Below are 25,435 nucleotides of genomic sequence, written 5' to 3' on the forward strand. Positions count from 1 at the left end.
TTCCTTTATTTGTCTTTTCTTTTTAATCTTTACATTATCTTTCAAAACATCCAAATATTTCGAGTATTAAGCGGCAATTACTTACCAGTACCTGATAGTATTTTATAAATTACACATTCCAGAGATCCCACGATTAATCCTCAATTAATCTTTGAAATAATATTGCGATATTTCCTAAAGCTGATTTCACAAGCCGGCCATGCAGTTCGAATTAAAAGCTTGGAAATACATTACCATCTCTCGTGAAACAATGGACGTAACGATTCTCGATAGTTGTAACGTTACGAGATTCAACCATAGAGAGGGAATATCGATGGCGAAAGAGTCGCGAGAGATCGATAATGTTTCTCTCAAGTGTTTTATTGTCAGCCGGTGTTAAAGCAGACGGTCATCGAACCGATTCCCCTTTTTTCTTCGTCGTCGTCTCTTCGCTGTTACTCTTAAAAGCTATTTTCCAAAGAGGAAACGGGCTACCTTCATCTTGGCAAATGAGAAATCGATGCGTCATTATGACGTTTAAGGGAAACGGACACGCGAAATGGAAATTATTACTTCCCACACGTGCAGAGATTAAATTTTGCTTCTGTTCGTTTGATGTATATCTTATTGCGGTATAATAATTGTATCGATATCTGTATCAATAACTAGTTTTCCCCCACTATCTTTCTCTCTTTTAGTTTCAATTTTTCATCTTCAAAATGATAGCAAAACCTTCGATCATCTGACGCAAATAATGGAACATAATAATAGAATACTGAATAGATTCAGTACACATCAGATAACCATTGAACACGAGAGCAATTAATTACATTTAGCCGGTAATTATCGAAATTGCTAATTATATGTCTATCTCCTATCATAGTCTCTAACATAATTGCGATATTAATTTCAAAAATTTTCTCTTATTAAGTCACAAATGTATCGCAATTCACGTGAAAAATTTTATTAGGAACTATGTTTTATTTATTAGAAATTATTAGAAATTATGTCTCATAAAATCGCAAATCTCAGCATTATTTCTCGATATTTTTCAATAATACGTATGCGATTTTTACACTTAAATACTTATAATACTTATCGGTAAAACTATCAAGTTTCAAGCGTAAAAATACATAAGAAACGAATAGTGTAAAATAAGATAGAAACTTTTGTCAAGAATACGTTCATCGACATCCGTGGTAGACTTCCAAGAAACAAAGCCTGGCTAAAAGTTCCCTGTGGAGAATGCTGTTTCGTCGTTTACGGATTGAGACCATTTATAAATTGAAATCGATATCCACTGCCTCTCGGATGCTTTTTATCGTGAAGAATTATAGGGTAACAGATTACTCATACGGAATGAGGACTGATTAGAATTCGAATGATATAGGTCAACAGAATGTGCAGGGTACTATCAGCCGTAAGACATTTCCTAGAGGAACTTTCTTCTCGGGATCGTTGCTGAGTCGCTTTCAATCAACTTGTGAAATCGATGTATCCTGATATAATATTGTGACATTGCTTGCGGCTTCACAAAAAATTTTTGAAAGGGGGGAATCTTCCTTGAGATTTGAAATTGGAATCTTCATGTTCTAAAAAATATTTATAAGCAATACATATGGAAAAGAAAAGAAATATCGCAAAGCATAGCACAACCACGAGTACTACATACTAAGGCAGGTATAACATATGGTAGGCATATGAAAAGGAGAATGTTAAAAAGTGGCCATTTTTGGACCTCATTGCGAATGAAAAATTCTTGCAGGTCATTGAAGAGCATCTCTCTAGGAACAAAACTGTTATTAGCATATATCCGATAGAAAAGTTGACAAAAAATGAATGCAAAGATGAAAAAATAGCAGAGGTTCAACTTACCCATTCGTTATACTTTGTCTTCATCTTTTTCGGATGAACCAATAAATCAATTACGACTTGTTACTAAAAACTAGTATATTTTTGAGGTCATTAATGGACGCATAAAAAATCAATTCGAGTATTTCGACAAAAGTATCTAAAATAATACATCGTCTACGTTATCTCAGGATTATAAAACAACTTGTGCCGTAACACATTGTAAATGCCACATTTAAACCAGTATCTACATCTCCTCTTGATCGCCGTATTACGAATAGAATTCTACATCATTCGAATGAAGTTAATCATTTATCTGAATTGATATACGGAGAAAACTTAAATATAAGGCGAGCACAATTTCACCGCATAGAAGTTGCTCGATTGGAATTTCTTGCAATACTAAGTTATAAAGATGTTTACGTACATGTGGCACACATTAAATGGGACAACCACCTGGATATTGTGCAGACCGTATCGACGAAAATAGAGACTTTGAATTCTACATTACAATAGCGTTCGATACCCTTGACTATCAAAAGTATCAAATTGAAATATAAACGAATAATAGCATTTTGATTAAGATAAAATTGCATTCTAAGCACTTAAATAATGTAAAATATTTTATTTGCGTATTAAGTAACAAAAGTAAAACGAAGACTATGTTGTTGGTTGCCGTTTTCACGTAGCAACGATGTTGTGCTATTTCGGATTTGGACGATTACAAATACCAATTGGCATAGCAAGTATTGTTGTCTTTGATAACGGGTTCTTTCCTTAGCGCACATTTATCGCCATACAGTACGCGGGCACCCCTAGGGCCACAGGGGTTGGGGTTACGCCCAACCAGCGCACAAGGCACCCAGTACCTTGCTACCTGGATGAGTTAAGCTTGGCAGGAGCTGTCACTCGTCTCAGGTCGAACGGGGTGCTTTCTAAGCCCTACCCTCTCCAAGACGGTTCCGGAACAGGTGGTACACTGCTCACTCGCCGAAGGCCATTCGGGAGAGCCAATAACCCTCGGCCCTCTTGCCAGCATCTTGGCCATCAACCACTGCGACCAGGAGTCCAAACCCATAATTGGCCGAGCTGAGGTGTCCGAACTCCCTCCGGGCTTTTACTCGACCCCCGTGGTACCAACCTTAGTCATTGGTGGGACTATCGTGTGGATGTACGGCACGTCACTGCCGGCCGGCGACCTGTTAACTATGCTCGGCAGTTCCAGGTGGGACTCATGTAAGCGGGGGCCTCAAGGTACAAAGTACCCGAGAACTTATCCCGACGATCCCACCCTCGGTTTCAGGATCGTTTTTTTTATCTTTGCGCTCATTGTTTCCAACTTTTCCATCCTTTTCTCGGATAAACGCTACTGAAATTTTTTGTTCCTAAATAGAGACTCTTCAATGTCCTGCAACAAATTTTTGTTCGCAAGGAGATCCAAAAATGGACACTTTTTAACATTCTCCTTTGATCAGCACTGATTGCGTTATCATAATGGACGCCGTCTTCTACAATTTATATTCTTTTTTAATCGATTTTCCGTTCTTTCTCGCCTGTTATACCTCTAAGAAACAAAGACCAATGACAATCCTTCTATATTCGTCACCAGAAGGTATTCAGTAGCATTTGCACAACTTTTCGCTTAATCATCCCGTTCGTACAAATACCTTCTCTGACCTGACCTCCGTTGTCTCCGCGTTTAACCTATCAACTAGGTCGTCTTTTAGCGAGAAATTCCTTCTGGCACGGAATTAAGAACTAATGAAGACAAATTAACTTCGGTTAGGTCGCTTTTAGTCCTAGTAAATATAAATATATTGTGGAATTATAGAATGATAAAGTGATGGGGAACATTGGCAGATGTAAATTCGTTCATCTTCAGCGAAATTTTTAGACTTTTTACAAGATATTCAGGGGTAGACTAAAAATAATACATCGGAAAACAGACTATGAGGGGAAATAGATTCAGGAATAACATTGATGATCATCAGACTCTGAAGAAATTAACGATCCTAGTGAAACATGGTAGAGATCATATTAAAGATTAATTTTTTAATCATTTTAAGGAATTTTATTTTCCTAAGAAAAAGCTACCTAAATGAAAGTAGAGTAAGCAAATAAATACTACGGTAGAATTGAAATGTATAGAGTACCTAAGTTGCTACAGTCGTTGAGTATCTTACGGCAAATGTAAATATTTATCAATGTGCTCTGTATTAGAGCCATTATCGTTAATTATTCCGGAAACCACTGTCTACGCAAACAGTCTAGTATAAATCAAATACTTCTAAACTTCCTATGTTCCCAGCTCTAAAACTTTATCGAAATCTTAGCATAAATCAGCTCTTGGGTAACCCAACCAACGAACGTTAAGACCTTCATCAATAAATATTCTGCAAACCATTAAATCTCTACATAGGTTGTTGCTAAAGCAACACGTTCAATTTGTATTTCTTGTCTGCAGCACGAAATCAGAGCAATATTCTAAGATTATTGTACGTTTAGATAGATCAATGAAATATTTTTAATACATTTGAGATTAATTCTCAAATTAAATGTTTTCTAAGAAACAACGACAATATTAACCCTTTGACAATGTAATAAAATAACGAAGAATGCAGAGAAAACAGATTTAGAAAACAATTGACTCTTTATCTGCCAGGTTTCTTGTGCATACAGTACATATTATATGTATTTCGGGACTCCTCCATGTTTTCCTGTATTTTCTTTTCTTCGATCTTGCTGAAATTTTGCAATCAGCAGGAATACAGGTAAAGTAATGATCTTTTCTTTCTCTCCATTGTTTCCTTTCTTTTATTCCTATTTGATATTTAGAATCGGCAGGAGCAAAGGTAAATGATAAATTCAATGATTTTTTCTTTCCACTTTTTCCTGTACTTCCTTTTCTTTGTTTCCTTCATTCTCGATTAAACTTAAAACCTCGAAAGCAGAAAAAACAAAGGTAAATAATAGTTCCAAGAGCGTTCGTTTCCCTTCCCTTCCTAGTTATTTTCTGTATTCCTCACCATTCTTTCCTTTCCTTTATATTTCTTTTCATTGTATTCTTTCTTTCATGTTTCTTTCCATGTCTCCTTTCTATTTCCTTATATTTTTTCCTTACCCCTTTCATACTTCCCTTTCCTTATCTTCTTTCCCATCCCCTTTTCCTTTTGCTTCTTATCCATTGCTCATCTTTCTATCCATATATCCGTCCTTTCTTCTATCCATGTATGTATAAGAATCGTAACAGAAATAATAGAAACAAGATGAAACAACTTTTGATAAAAATTTCCTGCGAAAATTTAAGAATCTACATAAGGAAAACATAACTCGTAAGTAAGTCGCACGCAAAAGCTCTTTAGCATTGAAATTCTCAGGTATTGGCAACAATTTTTTATCACAAACGAAATTATGTATTAGGAAAACATAACTGACGAAGAGCTGACATGCAAAAATTTTTTAGAACTAAAATTTTCAGATCATGGTAGGAATTTTTAACCACACATGAAATTTTGCATCAGGGGAATATAATTAAGTGATACGTAAAATTTTTCGGAACTGAAATTTTTATATTCCGAGAAATTTTTTAACTAAAATCGTAGTTTTAAATCAGAAGAACATAACTTGAGAAGATGTAGCAGGAAAAATTGCAATTTTGTACCAGGAAAATATGGATATGATTTAGAATAGACTTTTAATACAATTTATACAATAATTGTACATCTTTCTGAAGCTCACGTTGTTGGAATATACAATATACTTAAATCTAGCGCAGTATAGATACAAAGTATGTTTAAATGGCAAATGAATTAACAATCAATGTAACTTAAATAATTTACTGAAGTTTCGCTTGGTTGCAAAGATGATACGATTTCTGTAATAGAAAATATGAAAACAGAGTATAGAAATATTATCAATATTATACTCTACGAATGTAATTGCACATATATAAAAGTTATATAAACCATACTACGCAATAAAGAATAAATTTGTAATGTTAATTTATCAATTATAATAGTTATCTGTTATATAAAATTATTAATAAATTAATTTTATTACAACAACTAGTGCCTTTAAATTTGTATTAAAAAAATAGAAGTTTAATTAATAATAATGTTTAACTTTGACATTTTTAAAGTAATAGTAAATATAAATTAATAATATCCATTTGTAATAATAAAAATTAGGTTTACCATTACTTTCATTGACAAAATGAAATACAACCATTTATGATTAATGGAACAAAAATTAAAAATTAATACGAAAAGATTTCTTAAAGAGTAAAGACAACAAAGACCTTTTAAACAACATTTAAATGATTCACTCACCTCAGACCTACCAGAATACCTAAAAAGCATCTAAGAACTATCTCCAGTGTCATCCATCTCCACCGAAGACTTGAAGGAAATTAACAGTGTGCGAAATTTCATGACTTTTCTCGATTATATCCACCACTATTTTTTAAATTTCTCATAGCAATTATTCGACACCAGACATAATACTGAAAATTAGTAAATTCTTCTTTCTAAACAAGCAAAGGAATTGATAAAAAATTCTTTCACGTGTTATATCTACTACTAAAATTCACGAAATGAGAGGAATATATAATCGGATATTTGTTGTATGATTTATTCATTACCATTTAATTCGAGAAGAACGATTTTTTTGTTGCGCCACTTTGGGGCAAAAAATATTTTCCATAGAAAAAAAATTTCATTTCGGCCTTCTAATTTATCGATACGTTGTATCGCCAAAAATTCCGCGTGATTTTTAATATCCATTGACTTTATTTTATTCACATTGAAATTTAACGTTAAAATCTCGTGTCTGTGTTATCCTCACGAATTTCATACGGTTTACATTCAATATGCGATTATGAATATATATACATATATAGTCTGTCTTTAATTTTGTTCCTAAAAACATAGATTACTACGAACATCCGTAGTTCTAAATAATGAAAATTTAATTAGTGCGAAACGTATTGAACAGTCGAACTCTCCACTCGAATATCCCATTCTCCGTTTCCTTCGAAACTTCTATCGAAATCCCACCACGCATTACCTCGCCTCACCTTCTTCAATAATGCAGCAGGTGAACGCAGCTTATCGCAAAACCTTCTCCGTGTCGCAGGATGTACCTCCGAGCTTCCATCGACCCCAGTCCAGACTGGGATACGAGGAACGTCCCCAATCTCGCGTGGGATATACCTCGGATTCCAGGTGCGCTAGCGGACTCGGGTACGATGACACGGGAGGTGGCTACCTGGACCAGAGCGATCCAAGGATGTATTGCACCAGCGGTTACTGCATGGGTGACACCATGATGGCCGCGAGCAGAGGCGTCTGCGGCGAGGAGGTTGAACTAGACATGCGGAGGCACATCCAGGCATGTGCCTGCACCTGCAACCACATGGGCTACGGGAACTACATGGACTATCAGGTAAATTATCCTTTTAATCGATTCGTCTTTATTGGCGATTATATGCGACTATGTTCGAGCGAATGGGATCGTTTTCACTAACGTAACCATATTGCGACAGCGATGATTGCTGCTTTGGGATATCGTTTGGAAAATCAAAATTGGGATAAATGTAAAGACCGCGACTAGTGTAACGTACAAAAAATATTTGCACTGTAAAGAATTTGATCAATAGTTAGTTCGATATAAAAAGTCGACATTTATCCTAGAGTCTCGCATAACGTTACTCCTCTTATTAGCACAGTAATTTGAACGTCATGTCACAGGCATCGACGTATGTGTTCAAACATTTCACCTTCCTGTGTGCACCATATTCATCAGAAGGATTATTCCTAGCGGAACGGGTGGGTTCACGGTGCTAAATGAAATTTAGCGTTCGCGCCTTTGTTTTGGGACCGGATTATCGGTCGTCGGGAATTAAATTATTTCTGTGGTCGCATTCGTGCAAAAGTAGCGTGTTAAACGCGAGAAAGTTAAAACGAATGAAATATATTGCTGGAAGTAAGATCCCTCTTCGAGGGTTTTCGACGTCAATACCATTTGCCTGGATATATCAAACTCGATTTCAAAATTCTGCCAGCTAGCAATTACAAGGATTGACCAGCCGAGTAATAAATTCGAACGATGAAGCAGAACGTACAGGGGAAACGCTTGGTTACAAACTACAATAATTTCGTTTCGATGATGTTTAATGATGGTCAATGTCTGTTTAATGTTTGTGGTGAAGTCGCAGACTGTAGGGTTTATTGTGTCCAATTGCGAAAAGATGATATTGTACATTGTATTAAAAAAGAAAATTGTAGAAGTATAAACAACGCACGAACAAAGCTATTTTTTCTAACAAACGAGCTAATGCACGTAGCGCTGAACGAGTTTCAAATTCAAATGCTAAAATCACTTCCTCCTCCTGGTAACCTGCTCCCTACTAAAATACGACCTACGCCTACATTTCGATCAGGATTTCGAGCAAGTACGACGAAAGTTCAGCAGCGACGCCCCATTTATGCCTTGGAACTGCCACTTTTTGATTGCTTTCCCATCTGTCGAAAGTAAACGTTTTAACGTTAATGGCACCGGCCGATCTGATTCTCTTGCACGAGAAAAGCTGGACGCGGCGTGTTCGTCGGGACCTGCTTCGACAAACGACGATAGTGTCCAACTTTCAACTTTCAACGTGTCCGAACTTCATCGAACGAATGGCTTTTAAGTCCTTGACTCTGAAACTGGATCCTGAAGAAACTCTGCCGTACGCTTTACCAGAAGACTGAGTTTCAACCCTGTCGTACACTTCACCAGAAGGACACGCGAACCTCGACGTCGCGCCATCATGTCTGAACGCTTTAGAAAAAATAACGATGATTCTAAGTATTTATTATAATTTGCCTTTTTATGTCGAAATCATAATCGAAACTAATATCAAATCCCATATATCACCTACAAACTCATCAGAAAGAGTAACATTAGTTCCGAACTGACTTATAAGCGATATATCGGGCCAGATCCTGAGTCAACAAAGAGTTCGACGATCGGAGATCGCGAGATCGTAGAAAACCGTGAAGTACTGCTTGCTTTCGCGTTGACGCACCTCGCGAGGTATCGCTCTAACAGAGATTACGGACATATATCATTTCATAAGAACGTTCCGTTGTTGCGACACGGCGTTCGTCGCGACGCAAAGAAACAAATAACAAGCACGAACGATAGCGACTCGTCGAACTATTACATTTCGTGCTCCAATTCTCCACCAAGCTTTGTCCCACTCTGTCTCTTTTCGCCCTATCTGAGCCCTGCTCGTTAACGCCGCTATCGCGAGTAATTCATTGCCAGTCTGAAAAATTCTCAAAGAATTTCTCGTCTGCCGCGGCTATACGCTTCCTGGTTCCTGGCAGCGTCTTCTTGTCTTTTATATCGGACCCTGAAATTCTTCTGTGAAGTCGAGGAACACCGTGGCCGCGATAGAATGGACCGCGAGAAAGACGAAAGAGGGGAAAAAGACAGGCAGAAAGAGAGAGCCAAGGATAAAGGAAGGATGGTGAGGCGGCACTCAGTTTCCGGCGAAAGAAAGGACCCGACGGCGTTATACTTTAAGTCTTTACGATTACGTACTTGCGATAACGTACGAGCCTTCTATGGAACCTCTACAAAAGGCTACTTCTCTTATAGAGGGCTATGGTGGGCGTTTGTTGTCACCGCGCTTTCTCTATCCCGCACACTACTCCGGCTGTGTGCTTTGGGGAAAATTTGAAGGTTCCCTGATGCCACGGGAACGCGTCCAACTGCGATGAGAAAGATCGATTGTTCTTTTGTCGATCCGAGGAAAATGTACGTCAAGGTTTGGCCAACCTTTGTCCAGGACGGATACTGGAAAAAGATCAGGGGAATAATGTTTGTTTTCACCGCTTCCTCTTTTCTAGGGCTCTTTTACATGACTGGCGATTAAGGGACTTTAGAATTCTTGACAATTCGAAGATAGATGATAGGCTAATAATCGTGAATTTGTTATGAATGAGAGACGATATAAGGCAAATCGCATTTTGCCTAGATAAAATATTAACGTCTAATTGCGTTCGATATGAAACGAATAATTTTTTGTTTGTTCCAAAATAAACGACGTTTCAGAAAATTCTTCTTGAGATTAGCTACCGTACGATTGTGTATTATGCATAGTGCACATACTGTAAAAACGATTGAAATTATAATAAGCGAAGATTTCGAGAGCGTGAATTTATTATATCGTAGTTTATAATCATTTACGTTATAACGTTATTCTCTATCGCAATACGTTTTCATAGTTTGGAAAAATATAATGGGTTTTTGAAACAATAGACGTAGAATATTATTCAATAAAAAATAGCAATGTATTGAGTTACACTATTATGATTCTTGTCCTTCCAAATAACAAACTACGTGCTCGACCGAAACATTATCCAAGGCGATGTTTTAATTAAATCCAACGCATTCGTCGCAGTAAACATTGGTCAATTATTGCAAATTAAATAAAAGAATACCGAATATTCTTCTTAACAAACTTGGCCTCCATTTTCATTAAGCAAAAAAATTCTCTGATATTCTCTGCAAGTTAATTAATTCCCCGTCCAAAGTGAACCATTTAAATTTCCTCTTTTCCCCCTCTCCCCCTTTCCCTAACACTCGTACTAATTTGAAACGCTTTAAAGTTACTTCCTGGCCGCACAAAAAGAGGAAGCGACGAGGCAAAATAGGTGGCTCCTCTTGTTCCGGCGTGTTGCGAGCTTCGCAACATTGTTTCTTTACGATTATGCACGGTCCCTCCGAGCGAACTTTTCCTTTAGCGGGGGTCCGTGTTAGAACGCATCTTTTACACATGACTGGGGCGGTAAAGCTCGAGCATCTCCAGGAACCGTAGCAACCAACACCAAAAAAAATTTCAAAACTTGTAGTACACCTTTCCAAACGATCTATTGTATACAGGGTGGTTGGTAACTGGTGGTACAAGCGGAAAGGGGGTGATTCTACGCGAAAAAAGAAGTCGAAAATATAGAATAAAAAATTTTCGTTTGAGGCTTCGTTTTCGAGAAAATCGACTTTGAATTTTCGCTCGGTACGCATGCACTTTATCACGTCTCGTTATAACGGATCTCACTGTAGATCGTTGTCTCGATGGAAAAATTAAAAAAAGAAAAAAAAATTAAAAAAAATTTTTATTAATATACACGCAAGCGTCTTACAGCTCCTGTGTTTGTTGATTTTATAGCAGTGATTGTGAGAAACGTTCTCGTTTTGTTAAAAAAAATTCATTTTCGATATTTTTGACTCTGCGATGACAAGGCGTAGTGAAAAAATGAATCGCGCTGTAGAGTATCGTATATTATAGCTGATGAAAGTAGAGTTTGAATAACTCTAAATGACTAGGCATTTATCAATTACTAGTAACTTCTTTAATTCAAGCTTACTTTAGATTAGTCGACTAAGACCTGGACGTTAATCAAATTGAACTATTCCAATCAATTGATTCCACCTATGGAAACCGAATTGCGACTGCAAAACAAAAACCATTGGTAAACATAACACTGTTCGCTCACCGGTGGCGTAAATTGAACATCATCGAGAGCAAGTTCCGCAGGCAATAGTTCAGGAAAATCAAAGAGTAGAAACGAGTAAAAAAAAGAAAAAACGGGGAAAAACATAAAATATTAAAAGTAGAAACTATAAAAGGGAGAAAAAAGCGCGCGAGAAAACTGTCGCAAAGAAGTGGTCGGGGGAAAATGCTCTCTCCTGAAAACGAATTCTTTTGGGCAAACCGCGCGGTCTTCTGGCTTGAACCTCGCTATCGTGCCCTCGTTTGACCGGGTAAGCCGCGCGGTCAGAGTAAAAACACACACTCACACACGTCCATCCACGCACATATACACAAGTTACACGTACAAAGCGGAACAGAGAAAGATACGTATAGAGGAAAGAAAAATTCATTTTGAAATGGCGCTGCCCACGGAGATGCTACATGTCGAACTCTAGTGTCCTGGTTCGTGGTAGTACCGTGAATTCTGGCTGGCTGCCAGCCAGTTGCAAAAGGACCGGAAGAGATCCAGCAGCCAGCACGAGGGGTTGGCTGCGGGGGTGGAGCGATCACGCGCAAAAAAAATGACACGCGTGTATCTATCATCGTAATACCTGTCAGGAGCGGCCCTGTGTGCGTGTATCCGGCTGCATATACGCTGTTACATACTTGCGCACAGCTGGACCCGCGTGTGTTTGCACGGCCGGTCGCGTGCGAGCAAAACTTTTCGAAAACTATTCCGGGCCAGGTAGAGAATCCATTTTCGGACGTTGCTGCGGAGAGAAAAAGAGGGTGAGCGAGGGTGGCACGTGAGAGAGATACCGGATGAAGGCAGACCAATGGAAAGAGACAAGGTTGCAGGGTGCAGGAAGAGCAGAGAAAGGGACAGGATGAAAGAGAGGAACGAAGCGTGCATGCAGGAAGGCAGAAAGTGAATCGTGCGGCAAGAGAGAAGGAGAGATGCACAGGGCGCACGGTACCATCCCGGGGGATGAAGGGGCAACGTTACTACTGCACTGCAGCAAGTAAACTTCGGCAATATACATATGTATATTGGTCTGTGTGTGCATTGGCGGCCGTGCAAGCGGGACGCACATGGGCATAGTCAGGTCCTTCGATGGAACTCGTATATCTCCTTTTTTTTTTATCGTTGTTCTTCCCTGATTCTGATTTACATACCGTTCGGGCTCCAGGTACCATTTTACCTGTGTGTCTGTTTCTTTTGTGCAGTTTTTTGTTTCGGTTTTTCGGCCATGGCATACGTTTACGTTGATTTTTGTCGTCTCTAACAAGCCGGTGCAGGTGTGACGAAAGGTTCGGAAGGGGTTGTATAATCGCTTTGTTTTCACGATCGATCGCTTTGGTTAGTTTGAATATTTTTTCATTTGTCTCGATCGTGCTGGGGAAATAGCGTTTTGCGAATGAAACGGTTCGCCGTTAATAGGAATTGTTTTTTAAGGGCTGGTGTGTGAGATCGTGGTGAAAAGGTTGAAAATATATCTAGGTGTATAGCTGGCCATTATCGGGCCGTTATATTCACTGGCAATGGAAAAAAGCAGCTTTGAGAGTTCTAATTAGCATTTGAATCTTGTTTAATGGAAGTTTATTCAACACTGAAATATGTATATCGCGTAAACGAAAAATTTATTATTATTTCTTGTATATTTTTACGATGCAGTCATTTCGCATGCGTTCACTGAATGTGATAACCACGATGTTAATTAAATGTTCAAGATTAAATAATAGTTTTACGTTTGAATGGTAATGCGTATAATATCTAAACTTAGCTACTTTTATTTTCTATGCTTGTAATATAATAATCTATAGATCCCAGAAGATCTAAAACAGATTAACCCGCAGCTGGTATCGTTGGGACACAGGTGACCACAACAGTTTGAGTTAGATACAAATTAAGTTATTTAGTTTTAATTTGTAGATACATAGCGTACATATTTTATATATTACGCAATGCAATTAAATAACATAATCCAGACTTATACAATATAATGAAATATACAATAATAAAATATATGAATAATGTAATAAAATGCTTAATAAATTAATCGTATGATCATTTTCTGAAAAAAGTATATTCACCCAATACAGTTGTTATTTAAATCAATTTAATTATTGAACAAATAGCACTCTAAAAATAATTATTCTAATGAAATAGTATTACACTGAATTTACTAAATTCTAGATTACTCCATATTGCTTTCCTTTACTAAAGCAAGTAAACTATCACTCGTATAGCCAATTAATTTGTTCCTATTGTGTTTCGAGTAATCTTGTCACACTTCATAGCAATTCACTTCTATATCAATTATAATGTCATGAATTTCTCAAGCAATATCCTTAATATTTTCTGGCATTTCCAAACGATATCTATCGGGATTATCTGATAGAAAGCGAAAGTTGTTCGAGCTAGGATGAACCGCGTTATACCACCCGCGTTATAGCTAGGCACTTGATTGGATTCGAAATATTTGACAGAATAATGGTTTTCCATGTTCTGGAGTGTTTGAGAACTACGTAAAAGGGATTCTACGGATTATATCCGGAAATTTCGTGCTGCCAGAGGCTTTCGGGCAAACCATGATCTCTCGAGCTCCTCAAGATCTCGACTTCGTATAATTATGTCGAGAGAGCGAGATACGCTACGATGGATAGCGTTATTCTCGTCAAAAAGTCACCGTGCATGACTATGAATAGGGGTTAGTTTCAAGTACTATCTTGGAAGCTAACAACCTTCTGTTCATGTTTCATCGTAAACGACCTGAGAAGTGCCATCTCGAAAAATCGTATTCGTCATTTGCAATTTACGAATGTACCTTTAGAAACTATTGTATTAAACGATTTTTACGTTTATTTTATCGTAACATTTTAAAGCTATATACCTTGAAGTGTAGATTTTCAAGTAGATTTTAATTATCTTTAGTTTCTAGTTATCGTAATCCTTATCTTCAGATTTTCTCGTATCTAAAGCTGAAAATTTTAAATCTTCCGTCGAGCTGATTAATAATCCCAGTGAAGATAACGTATTGCTCGAAACAATTAAAACTTACGTACCTAGATGACTCTGTGTACTTTGTACGGTGATATTTGTACAGAATCCAATTTGTATAGGTCAGAAAGCGGGCGTAATGAAATCCACGTGAAATTCGTAATTATTTTATGCAGCGTATAAATGTAGCTTTCTAATTAATTGTTAGCTCGTCGTAAAAGTAAAAATGTAATATTGGATTAGGTAAAAAATAGAATTGAAAGTTATTTTATCATCAGAGATTCTAATTTTAAATAGTCACACTGATGCAAATATTTTCTTTTTACTTATTAAATTGGTATATTTGTAAAAATACGAAGTTCGCCGTTTAAAAAATGTTATATCATCTTTCTTAACAAAATAAATAGTGGTTTGTTTTGTGTTGAACTTCGTGTTGAATTTCATTTATGCAATATTTCAATGGTTTCGACATTGATCAATTAACAAACTTTGAAAAGACATCTTCCTGGGTTCTGGACATTCATCATTTATGTTATTAAATTCTACGAGAATGACATTTATGCTTGCAATATCGCTGTATTAATATTACATATCAAATTGTCGTGTAATATGAAGCAAATTAGAATTATACCCAGTGACTCATGAATGCACGTCATACTCCAATAGTTGAAGCCCCACGCAAAATAAATAAAAAACATTGTACAAGTATAATATGTCCTACATACCTTACATTTAATTGTGGACTTTATGTATAATACAGAATTAAGTATGAGATCAAGTAGAAGGCATTGATTATGAATTGTCGACCATTACAAATTTGTATTATAAAATCCATCCATAATGTTACATGAATAGTTCTGTGAACTTATTAATTATTACAATAATGAAAATACTGCTTTAACACAAATATCCGTCAATCTAGAAATTATACTGCATCGACTAAATTCCAGTATCCATTAACATTTGTAAAACAATAGCAGGGAAATTAAATTTCGCCTAACATTTTAGCTAAAATTTTATCCCCTATCATCGACACAGACCATTATATTGAGTGCATGATAATGTTGCCCGAAGGAAATTATTGGCCGTTATTAATAAAATCAAGCAAAATTTACATTAATGTTAACATTATAAGCATATTTAGTTTATTATGATCATTACTGCAAATATGTATCTACGAAATATGCAAATCTACGCAAATATGTATGGTACGAAATTACTATTTTGGTATTACGTGTTACATCACCTTAATTACACCATTTCGTTATTTGATCTTACTATAATTTTGCAATTACGCGCAATAAAAAAGAATAGTTTAAATAAATGTTATTCACTTTGATAAAAGGTATCCGAATAATATAAAGGTAATACCATCTCCTACTTAAAGAAAACTAGATGCCTCTTTCTTCACTCTACAACTCATCATAAGAAAACTGATTGCATCCCAAATAATTAGCCCCCATATACCATTTAATTGCAGCAAAAATAAAATCGATATCTTCATTAGTTACTGAAATAACAGCTCGTAACACTTTATTTGGATCCCCCTGTACATATGAGAATTTTCTACGCTAAGTGTACGAATACATTTGAGAATAACTGTACCTACTTACATCACACATGTATCAACGACATGGCGAGATACGACTGAGACGCCAGTACGAGGAACATTCGAAATCAACGTTGTCAAAAACTTCAATAAATCCCGGTTAGATCTGAGAATTTCGAATTCATGGCCATTCGGTTGGCGTGCGCCTCGAAGGGGTAGAGCATCGCCGGAATATTCAAGCGTCGTTTCGTTTCACGACGGATATTGGATTTTCTGTGTTTCCGCGTGTTGGATCCGAGTTGACCCCGAGCTAGCTTGTTGACATAAGTGCGCGACATAAGCTTTTTCCTCCCTCTCTCTCCTTCTCTTTATTTTTTCCCCAGTTCTGATCTAGCTGACGACCGCGGTTCACAGAAGTATACAACGTTATTGTTGCTTATCTAGTGGTTGTTTAAGGCGGCTTTCATACTCCGCGTCTCGAGGCCGGAATTTTTTATCGCGCTTTCTCTTTGTCATTAAGCATCATACACCGTTGTCCGACTTGTAATTTTTGTTTTTCGTTCATCCCCCAGCCGGTATTTCGCGGCTTTGCCTTTCGCTAATATACAATGACTACAAAAGTGAACTACTCATTGGAACAGAAGATATTTTATTTAATAAAAGTATGCTATTTTACAGGAAGAATATTAAAATTAAAAGACTGTTTTAATCTTTCCCTTAATCGCAAGCAAAATACATATAAACAATATTTTATTAAGACCAAACTCAAAAAGTTATTACCTAAATAGTGGAAGAAAAAAATTTGTTATTTTCTACTTCAAACTTTCTACTTCAAGTCAAATTCCTGAAAAATTTAGTTTTTCTAGTTACGTTACGCTTTTAGGAAACCGATGGTATCCTTTTAGAAAATAAATTTTAGCTTTAAAGAAATGAATATATCTCTTTTCTCAACATCAGACATTACATAACCGTTAGCGTTTAACAGCTGCGCATTCAGCTTTACGTGAAAATGACAAACGATAACACGAACACCAGCAAAGTTCGCAGATGTTAAGATTATCTTTTCAACTGGTCGATGTAAAGGATTTTCCTCTTTACGGGCGTGTGCACAAATCGTAGAAGCTAATGGAACATCTGAGCTCTAAATCTACATACATTTTGTAGCTTTAATATTCCACGTGTTGAAACAGAACCACGAATAAATATGTTTCCCTTGACACTCACTGTATCTCTCTCCGTTTGCGTTAAATATTTCTACAATCTCGTATTTAATCTTGTATCACTCCATGCGAAATTTATCCAAATTGTTTCGCGTATCTATAAATTGCACGGTAAAATATTAAGAAATAACTTTATTGCGACAAAGTAACGAAAGAAATAGTGAGCGAAATTTATTGAATCAATTTAAAGTTTACATCGCTTGCGTAAAATTTATTGAAATTGCCCAGATGTTAAAATTTATTTCAGTTTAAAAATTGATTTTCAACTAATTCCATCTCTTGTATCGTTTTGTCGAACGTATCGTATTGTACCTGTAAGCAACTTAGTTTATGTAAAATTTTATGAAATGTATTGACTTCTAAAATTGTCACAACGCCATTGCAAATTGCATAACATTTTTGAAATTGAATTAAACGACTCGGGGTTTTTTGAGAGGCTTAGGTTGGGGTTAGTCCATTAGACGACTTAGTATAGAAAGATTTTGAACAAATTGCAATTGATCGAAATTACGAAGAAAGAAGTATAGGTCGCATTTTCCAATTTTTTTACTTGGGTTTGTAATGAACATTTATATCAGCTACATTTATGCTGAAAATTCATTAAGGTCAGTTAACCTATTAGCTACTAATGGGTAAAAGTAGCGAAAATCGCAGTCTTCACGACTTTCAGATTAAAATTTACATCTTTTGATGCCTGTCACTTGTTTCCGTATCAACCGATTTCAATATATTATAATTTTCAGCATATATACATATAACTGATATAAATATTCTAAATGTGTTGTTTAAATGTTTATTACAAGCCCAGATAAAAAAGTTGGAATTTGTGACTTTTACCTTGTTCTTCACGATTCCTACCAATTGTAATTCTTTTCAAAAATATTTTTATACATCATTTGGTAAACTAATCTTCGTAACTTCTCAAAAAGAACCCAAGTCATTTGGTACAACTTTAAGAATGTTATTCAGTTTTAAAGGGTGTTGCAACAACATTAGAAGTCATCGTATATCTTTAATGAAAGATGTTTCGCATCAAACTTTTGAGTATTTTCAATTTATGAGTACACATAGGTGCATATTATATATAATTATAAAATTTCCGACAATTAAAAGTTAAATCATACTATCAGTTTTCAGTTTGCAACTGGTTATTCCGCGAGATAATGTTCATATATAATGGAAAGTCATACGATTAGCATAAGACTATAGAGCACAGTATCCCTAATTTCGAATAGAACTGTTACGAGAGAAATAAACTTTTCGCTTAAACTATGCAAGAACTTATGGTTCACTTTAGTATACTATTATACCGCTACGAAACTGTCTATAGTAACAATTATCAATTCCTAGTTTGCAGTTCAGAATGAGAAACCTTACTCAATCAGGATTTTTCCTCTTGTAAGTGAGCAAATTTACGTTTATAAGCGATTAAAACTTTATTCCTGTTAAAAATGACTATCTGCAAGTATTTACAATGCAACCGTTTATTAAGAAGAAATGAATACAAGTGGCATTAATTTTCAATATTGCTAAATTGTATAAGATTGTATAAATGTTTGAATAATTCTATAAAAATATTAAAGTCATATACAATGGCGTGTAAAAATGTCCAAATCAAATTAATTTTACACGTTTACGTTCAAAATTAAGGATCAGATTTTAGCTAATTGATAGTGGAAGGATTTTAGCTAATTGATAGTGAAAGATATTGAAGTTATAACAAATAAATACTGTTTACTATTGATTATGTATTTATTTACTTGTCACGTTAATGTGTTTAAGAATAGATGGAAAAATCTATTGTATTTATTTAGAAATATAGATAAGTGGTGCAGCTACTAACAATTGTGGTATCATTCAAAACTCTAAAAATGAGAGTTTACCAGAAACATCCAATCGAATGTGTCTGCGACAAATTCGCGATCGTTCTTCCAGCAAACGCGCGCGATGAAATTATTTTTGAGACACGATGGACCCCAGATATTAGTTGAAGTTTCTTCTTCAACCGAGTGGAAGTTAATCGAAGTTTCCACGTTGAAACTTCTTCAGGAGTCCCTGGCTTTCTTTTAACCTGTCTACGTTGCCGCGGAAGATTGGAATTAGTTCTAGGTTACGTGCGACTGAGACGAGTTCAACACTTTTCGAAATTTTGGTGGAGGTGTGAAACATGTGTATACACAGACCTAAGGCTTTCTATTATGGCTGTGGCCATACTGTGGTTATGAATTATTACGCTATAAGCCGTACAATTTGATATTTCAGCGATCTAGCTGATCTAGACAAAATTGAATTTGGATAGCGACCCACAGACATATATAACAATTTATTGTAAATTGAATAAAAATTCCCATATCCGAATAACGTAGTTTTCGTATAATTAAAGCCAACATAGGTTTGGTCAAAGACATATGCATGCTTTCGATAATAATAATAGAAAAATATCTAAAATGCCTCATTTTATCTAATTTGATAATAGGAAAATAGTAGAAAGGTAATAAAACATTCTATACTATGTATATAACTACATCTGGCTACGTTTGTTCGCATATACGTAGAAATTCCTATATTAATTCGCGGAGCGATGTGAAACTCAAAGTTTGGACTTGAGGAAAGAACGATTGTGAGCTTCGTGTTCATAATGAGAACGCGCTGCTTTGAATTTACTTAATGCGAATTGAAAGTTTGATAGCCTGATACGCGGGTAGCGAATATTCATTGTATAACAATATCGGGGCCAATCAGACCTCTGACAAGTATAACAATTTATTAAAGCACCGAATGCAATCATCTGCGATACAATTCCGAAAATGGCTCCCTAGTTTGTGTTTACCAGAGAACTGTAACGTGTTAGGTGATACAAAATTCTTTTTTCGAATGATAATTGCCTCTTTTGATTGTCTCTTTACTCGATATTGAAGCTAGAACGTCTTTATAATTTAAAAGATATTACTTTTAAAAATATTAAAATATTGAATATATTCAATTATTGTTTGTCCTAACAATTAGATATATTTTTAGTTACATCTAACAAGTTCTTTACACTTTTATGCTACTTTATGATAAAATGTTAAATGCTTTTAAGTCGTAAAGTGATGTTAACATAAATAAATCAACAAAAGTGTACTTATACGCACGAAGCAATCACGTTTCCGGACAATTTCGTGAAATTAACCGAACGAAACGTCGTATAATTAACGATAGAGAACCATTTCACAGGGCGATCATCTAATTACCCCTAGAGAGTGTCACGCTATTACTCAGTCCCGTGCACTGTATTAAGCGTCCGGAGAGAGAAACTTTCAGGCACCGTTCCGTTGCGGCAGTGCAGCTTTTAAGAAGAGCATTACGTGGCAGAGTCGGCTGTTTTGCAATTTCTCGCCGTGTCGTGTAATTCTAACATTACCCGGGGAAACAACACAGGCGAAAAATTTCGAAACGTGACTTCACTCCTCGTCCACTGCCGGGAAAAATCTATTCTATTCTATTCTATTCTCTCGCATTTTAATCCTGACTTCCTCTCTGTCTCTCTGCGTGGTTGCCTTCAAGGTGCGATGGTTGCGCCTTTCATTCGCACTCCTAGTTAACAGCTTACGGTTTCTACTCCCTAACCCCGGAATTTCATTTCTTCTTTCTGACGAATTACAGAAATTTTTTTAGCGGATTATGAGCTTATTATCTCCTTCGTTTCGTGCCACTTTTATACCGCTCTTTGAAAAACTCTCTATTATTTCTGATAGTTTGGGATAGGTAACACCGCTCTTTTAATGCACTTGTTGGTTACATCGGTGAACAGTTACTTTTTAAAACATAAATTTTTAGTCCAGTTCAGTCCAAATATAAGTTTGCTAGACTTTCTATAATGATATACAGACGTTATAAAGGAGGATATATTTCTAAAAGAAATATTTACATATATCCTTATTTTCCAATACATCATTTTTTATTAGATTCTACATTTCACGTCCATAGTATGAAATTTTTGTAACCATACAAAAGTACTATCAAATGATATGAAAATTATTATAAATGATACCGAATCTATATAAATGAAAATACCAGCCAGTGTATAACTTCTTGCGATATTACGTCAGAATCATCATGTTTTAACAATATACGTCGCTATATTTAGCTGAAATGTGAAAAAAGGTCCTACAGAAAGGTGAAAAAGAGAAACAGTGAAAGAATAGGTGTCTATCGAAAGGAAAGGTAAAGACGGGGCCTACGATGATTGGCGAGGCGGTCGGAAATGAGCGAACGACGAAAGGTTGCTGTAGGACGCGGAGGATGGCCAGCCATTGTGCTCGCTAATCGAATTTTTCAAAATCGACGTCGCCGCCGTCTATTTCATTGGGTAGCGTGGCATTTTTGTAACGGGGGCATTTTGCTTCTTTCATTCGGCAGCTTCGTTTTCCCCTCCCCTTTTACCGTTCTTTCCTCGTCGCCTCGATCAAGTTTTAATTAGGTTACCACAGCCCGGAAACTAAATAGAAAACGCCACAGCTGGATGCAATTAGAGCGTTTCGAGGTGAGAAATCGAACCAGAAAAAAAGAAACGTTAAAGACGCCGCTCGAAAACAGATTTCGATAGAACAATTGAACGATTCGGTTATTTTTTTCGTAGCAATTTTTATGGTGCTACGCGGACCTCGTTGTGTCTGATGCGTATCGTGAGTTTCATGAGCACTACAGCTACAATATTACGAGTTTACTTCGTGGATATAATATCGTGGATTGTTCGAAAAATTTATAACGAATTTAGAGGCTACGTATTTTTATACAAATTTTATGAAATAATGTAGTGTATTGATCTTTTTTAGAATTACTATTACAATTATTATTTATTAAAATAACGATATCAAGAATTCTGAGATGTTTAGAAAAGATCGGAACAAAAATCAGTTATGAAAACATTTATTACGATCATCATTCTATTAAATATCCTCTCTCGTCTTATTTTTTACGATTATATCAGGTTGACTGAACTATCATCCACGTTTAAACACTTTAATCTTTCTGTTCCAAGTAATTAGCTTTAGAATTACTTAAATGATCCACAGAAAAAAACGGATTTTCCTATATTGCTCTTTCGTTCTTTTTACTTGGAAATAAAGCAGATCGCAGAATGAAAAATTATATTTTAAGAATTGAATGTGAAATATTAGACCATCACATACTTTTGTGATGCAGTGTATGTTTCCTTGGTAGATTATGCTGATTTGTCGATTAATCATTTTTCAACCTATGAGCTATACTACGTTAGAATGTCGATTGTCTGAACGGCGTTTAACCGAACATCCGATTACTGGAATGTCGTTTAACTGAACATTATCCAAACAGCGTACACGCCGCTTAATCGAACAACCAATTATTCGAACACCGTTTAGTCAGATAACGTTAATGAAGTTCTCACCAACTAGCATAACATATGGAGTAGGTGAGTTTATCTAAATTTGAATATATATGACGTATAGGACAATAGTTGAGAATGCTCACAATAAAGGTCCCCACAATAATACAGTTATATATGTATAGAAATAAAATCTTTATGGCGATGCGCGTCAGGGACCAGTATCAGTATCACAGAGGACAATCATTCAGTTTGCTAAATGTGATTAACAATATAAAATTGAGAATAACAGGAGGATGGGAAACGAACGTAGATGATATCCTCGAGAAAATTCCACCGGATTCCAAGCAGTGACTCTTTTTGAAATTTCATTTGCAATTTGCATCGTGTTACCGGATCGTTTCCTCCTATTCCGTGCCAGTCACTCTTCCGCAACCTCTCCTCTAGGTTATCCCATTAATCTGAAATCCTCGTTGGGTTGATATAACTTTCTTCCTACTTTTTTTTCCACTCGTGCACCTGTTGCCATCGAAATCGTTTTACGAGACTGATCGATGAGGGAAAAGGACGTTATATATTTAAAAGCATCTGCAACGCGTTCGATCTAGCCTGACCCTTTCATTCGTGTATGGGCATCGTTGTGGAAAAAGGTTTTGATAGTCGAGCAATTAAAAAGTTATACTCCACCATTTTCCGTGCATCTGTAAACGAATAATTTTTTGCGAGGTGGAGATCACAAACTATGGATCGAGGACTCTTCACTAAATCTCGACAAATAAAAAACTTTCAAATTGTTGGCATCGAAATTTTGTTGACGAGCCGATGCGGTATCATGTGCAGACAAGACGATTAGTGTTTGCTGATAAATAGTGCTGGTAAACATTGCTTGTTTGTTTTCTAGAAATTTTTTAGAGAGGATTTTTTTCATATAAAACACTGACAGTTGAGGACATCTTGATGACATCGAATGCAAATATGTACAAAGCTGCTATGTATGGAAACGTGTTGTAAAAGAATTTCAGATTTAATAAAAATTGCTTATATCTTATACTTTTTTAAAATTATTGGGGTATATAAAAAATTGCAGATTCTCTTTTAGTTTAAATGCAATGTAAAGTACAATCTTCTATCTCTACTTAATAATAATTATGGAAGATAGCATTGATACCAATTACCTATCGATCGATGCGCGTATCCATATGTTTCAAGAAGTCTCACTCTGTTTGAAACTTGAAACAGCCACAGTTGAATGAAATATGCAAAAGGTGTAAGAGTGCAACGTGTTTCGCGTGTTACTTAAACGATATTTGCATTTACTGATATATATCACTGTATTAATACTAAACACCTATTTATATATCGGAAGGAAATCTTTTTATAAACATTTACGTCATTGAAACCATATCCGCTTCTTATAATCACGAGCGTGGCACTTTATTTTAAACTTAGAACTTCCGCAAGGCAAAGCACTCTCATAAATACCAACCGCGACTATTTTTATTGTATGCGACTATTCAACCTAACTTCCTACGGAAACAATTTTAGTATTTGGATATGAAAAAATGATATTTAGTTCCAGTAATCACTATTTGAAAATATTTGTTAAAAGCGGATCGTATGTATAAATAAAAATAGTTTACATTTATGTTTTCATTCAGTCATTTCGTTGTTCAAACATAAGAACTAAATAAATGTTAACTTAAAATAACATTTATTTGTTGCTTTAAATTAATATTTTTGCACTTGATAATTTTAAAAATAAATTTAAAAAATATTGATTCTAAAGAATCTCTAGTATCAGAAGGAAATGAATAAATGTGAAAGATAAAAATGAAATATGCGTTTCGGGGAACGGACGCTAAACCATGAACTTTCGAGATTAATCGGTAACAAGAGACATTGAAAGTAAATCGATAAACGTGTCTAGTGCATTCACTGACGTCAATCGACGAAATGGTGTAGGTAGATTCGAATTCGTCAATGTAGATATCGAGTTTTGTGATCAGACAATATAAAGGGGCATATGTGTTATGAAGTGTTCGCAGAGCTGCCACGCAAGAACAATTCCATTTGAACCTATCCAAACGTTTTCTGCGATCATGCAGACATAGAATTTGCTATTATAATCGCAGAAATATTATTATGATATTGTATACCTTATTATAAAAATTTAAATCATTATTATCGTTGGATCTTAACCGCAAATCTTTACGCAGTGAATTCTTACGATAACAAAATAAAATATATATAGAGAGATTTGTTCCGCTCATTAAATATCATAATGGACGGTTTAGCTGAGGTATTTCACGTAGTCATCCTTACTATGTGCATTCTATATATTCTTATACTTATATATTTCCCATAAATGCATAAACTGTCACTACTTATCGCTATCGATACACGAATTCCAAATACAGCAAAAAGTTGAGAAAAGGCGATTCAATATTTCCGCATGTTAATAAATAATCATCATCGTTAGAAGGATTTTCATTATTATAGTCGTCATTTTATTATAGTCACAAGTAAAACTTTTCTTTTGATATTACCTCTGTTATGAATAAAGCAGACGTTAATAGATAAAAAAGTACTAACCTTTCTAACGACAACGAAGGTGTTAAACAGTCGTGGAAACTTGGAGTCGCTTTCTCCGAAGAAGAGCGAAATGAAGACGGAGGTGCAAGAAACGGCCTTCGTAGAGCATCGTTGTTGAGAACACAGGGAAGAAAGGAAACAATCGGACATAGAAACAAAGCAGGAGACATAATTTATTACATACGACAACTTTAGTCCTCCCGGAGGAGTAGAGTAGAGGCTGCATGTGATAACACTGGAATTAAAGTTACGGTGATTAACTGCCGCTACGATGCACGAATATAAACCAATGGTACTAAGGAGTTGCAAAGTTTCTGCGTTTACGAAAAAGAAAAAGAAGTATCGAAACTCTCTGGAAGAAAGCATAAAATTTTAC

The 25,435-nt window shown here is 35.8% G+C and overlaps 1 protein-coding gene across 3 annotated transcripts in view; it reads left to right on the plus strand.

Moving 5' to 3' along the window:
- The window catches only part of LOC117207501 (dipeptidase 1-like), a 146,234-nt gene that overhangs the window by 40,050 nt on the left and 80,749 nt on the right, over positions 1 to 25,435 (plus strand). For all 3 annotated transcript variants that reach the window (XM_033447801.1, XM_033447800.1, XM_033447802.1), the window contains exon 3: positions 6,964 to 7,272. In XM_033447801.1, coding sequence (XP_033303692.1) covers positions 6,964 to 7,272 — 309 coding nt within the window. The remainder of the gene's footprint in view (positions 1 to 6,963; positions 7,273 to 25,435) is intronic.

The sequence above is a fragment of the Bombus bifarius genome, unplaced genomic scaffold (genome assembly GCF_011952205.1).
Source record: "Bombus bifarius isolate JDL3187 unplaced genomic scaffold, Bbif_JDL3187 scf7180000008033, whole genome shotgun sequence".
In the NCBI taxonomy this organism is placed as follows: domain Eukaryota; kingdom Metazoa; phylum Arthropoda; class Insecta; order Hymenoptera; family Apidae; genus Bombus; species Bombus bifarius.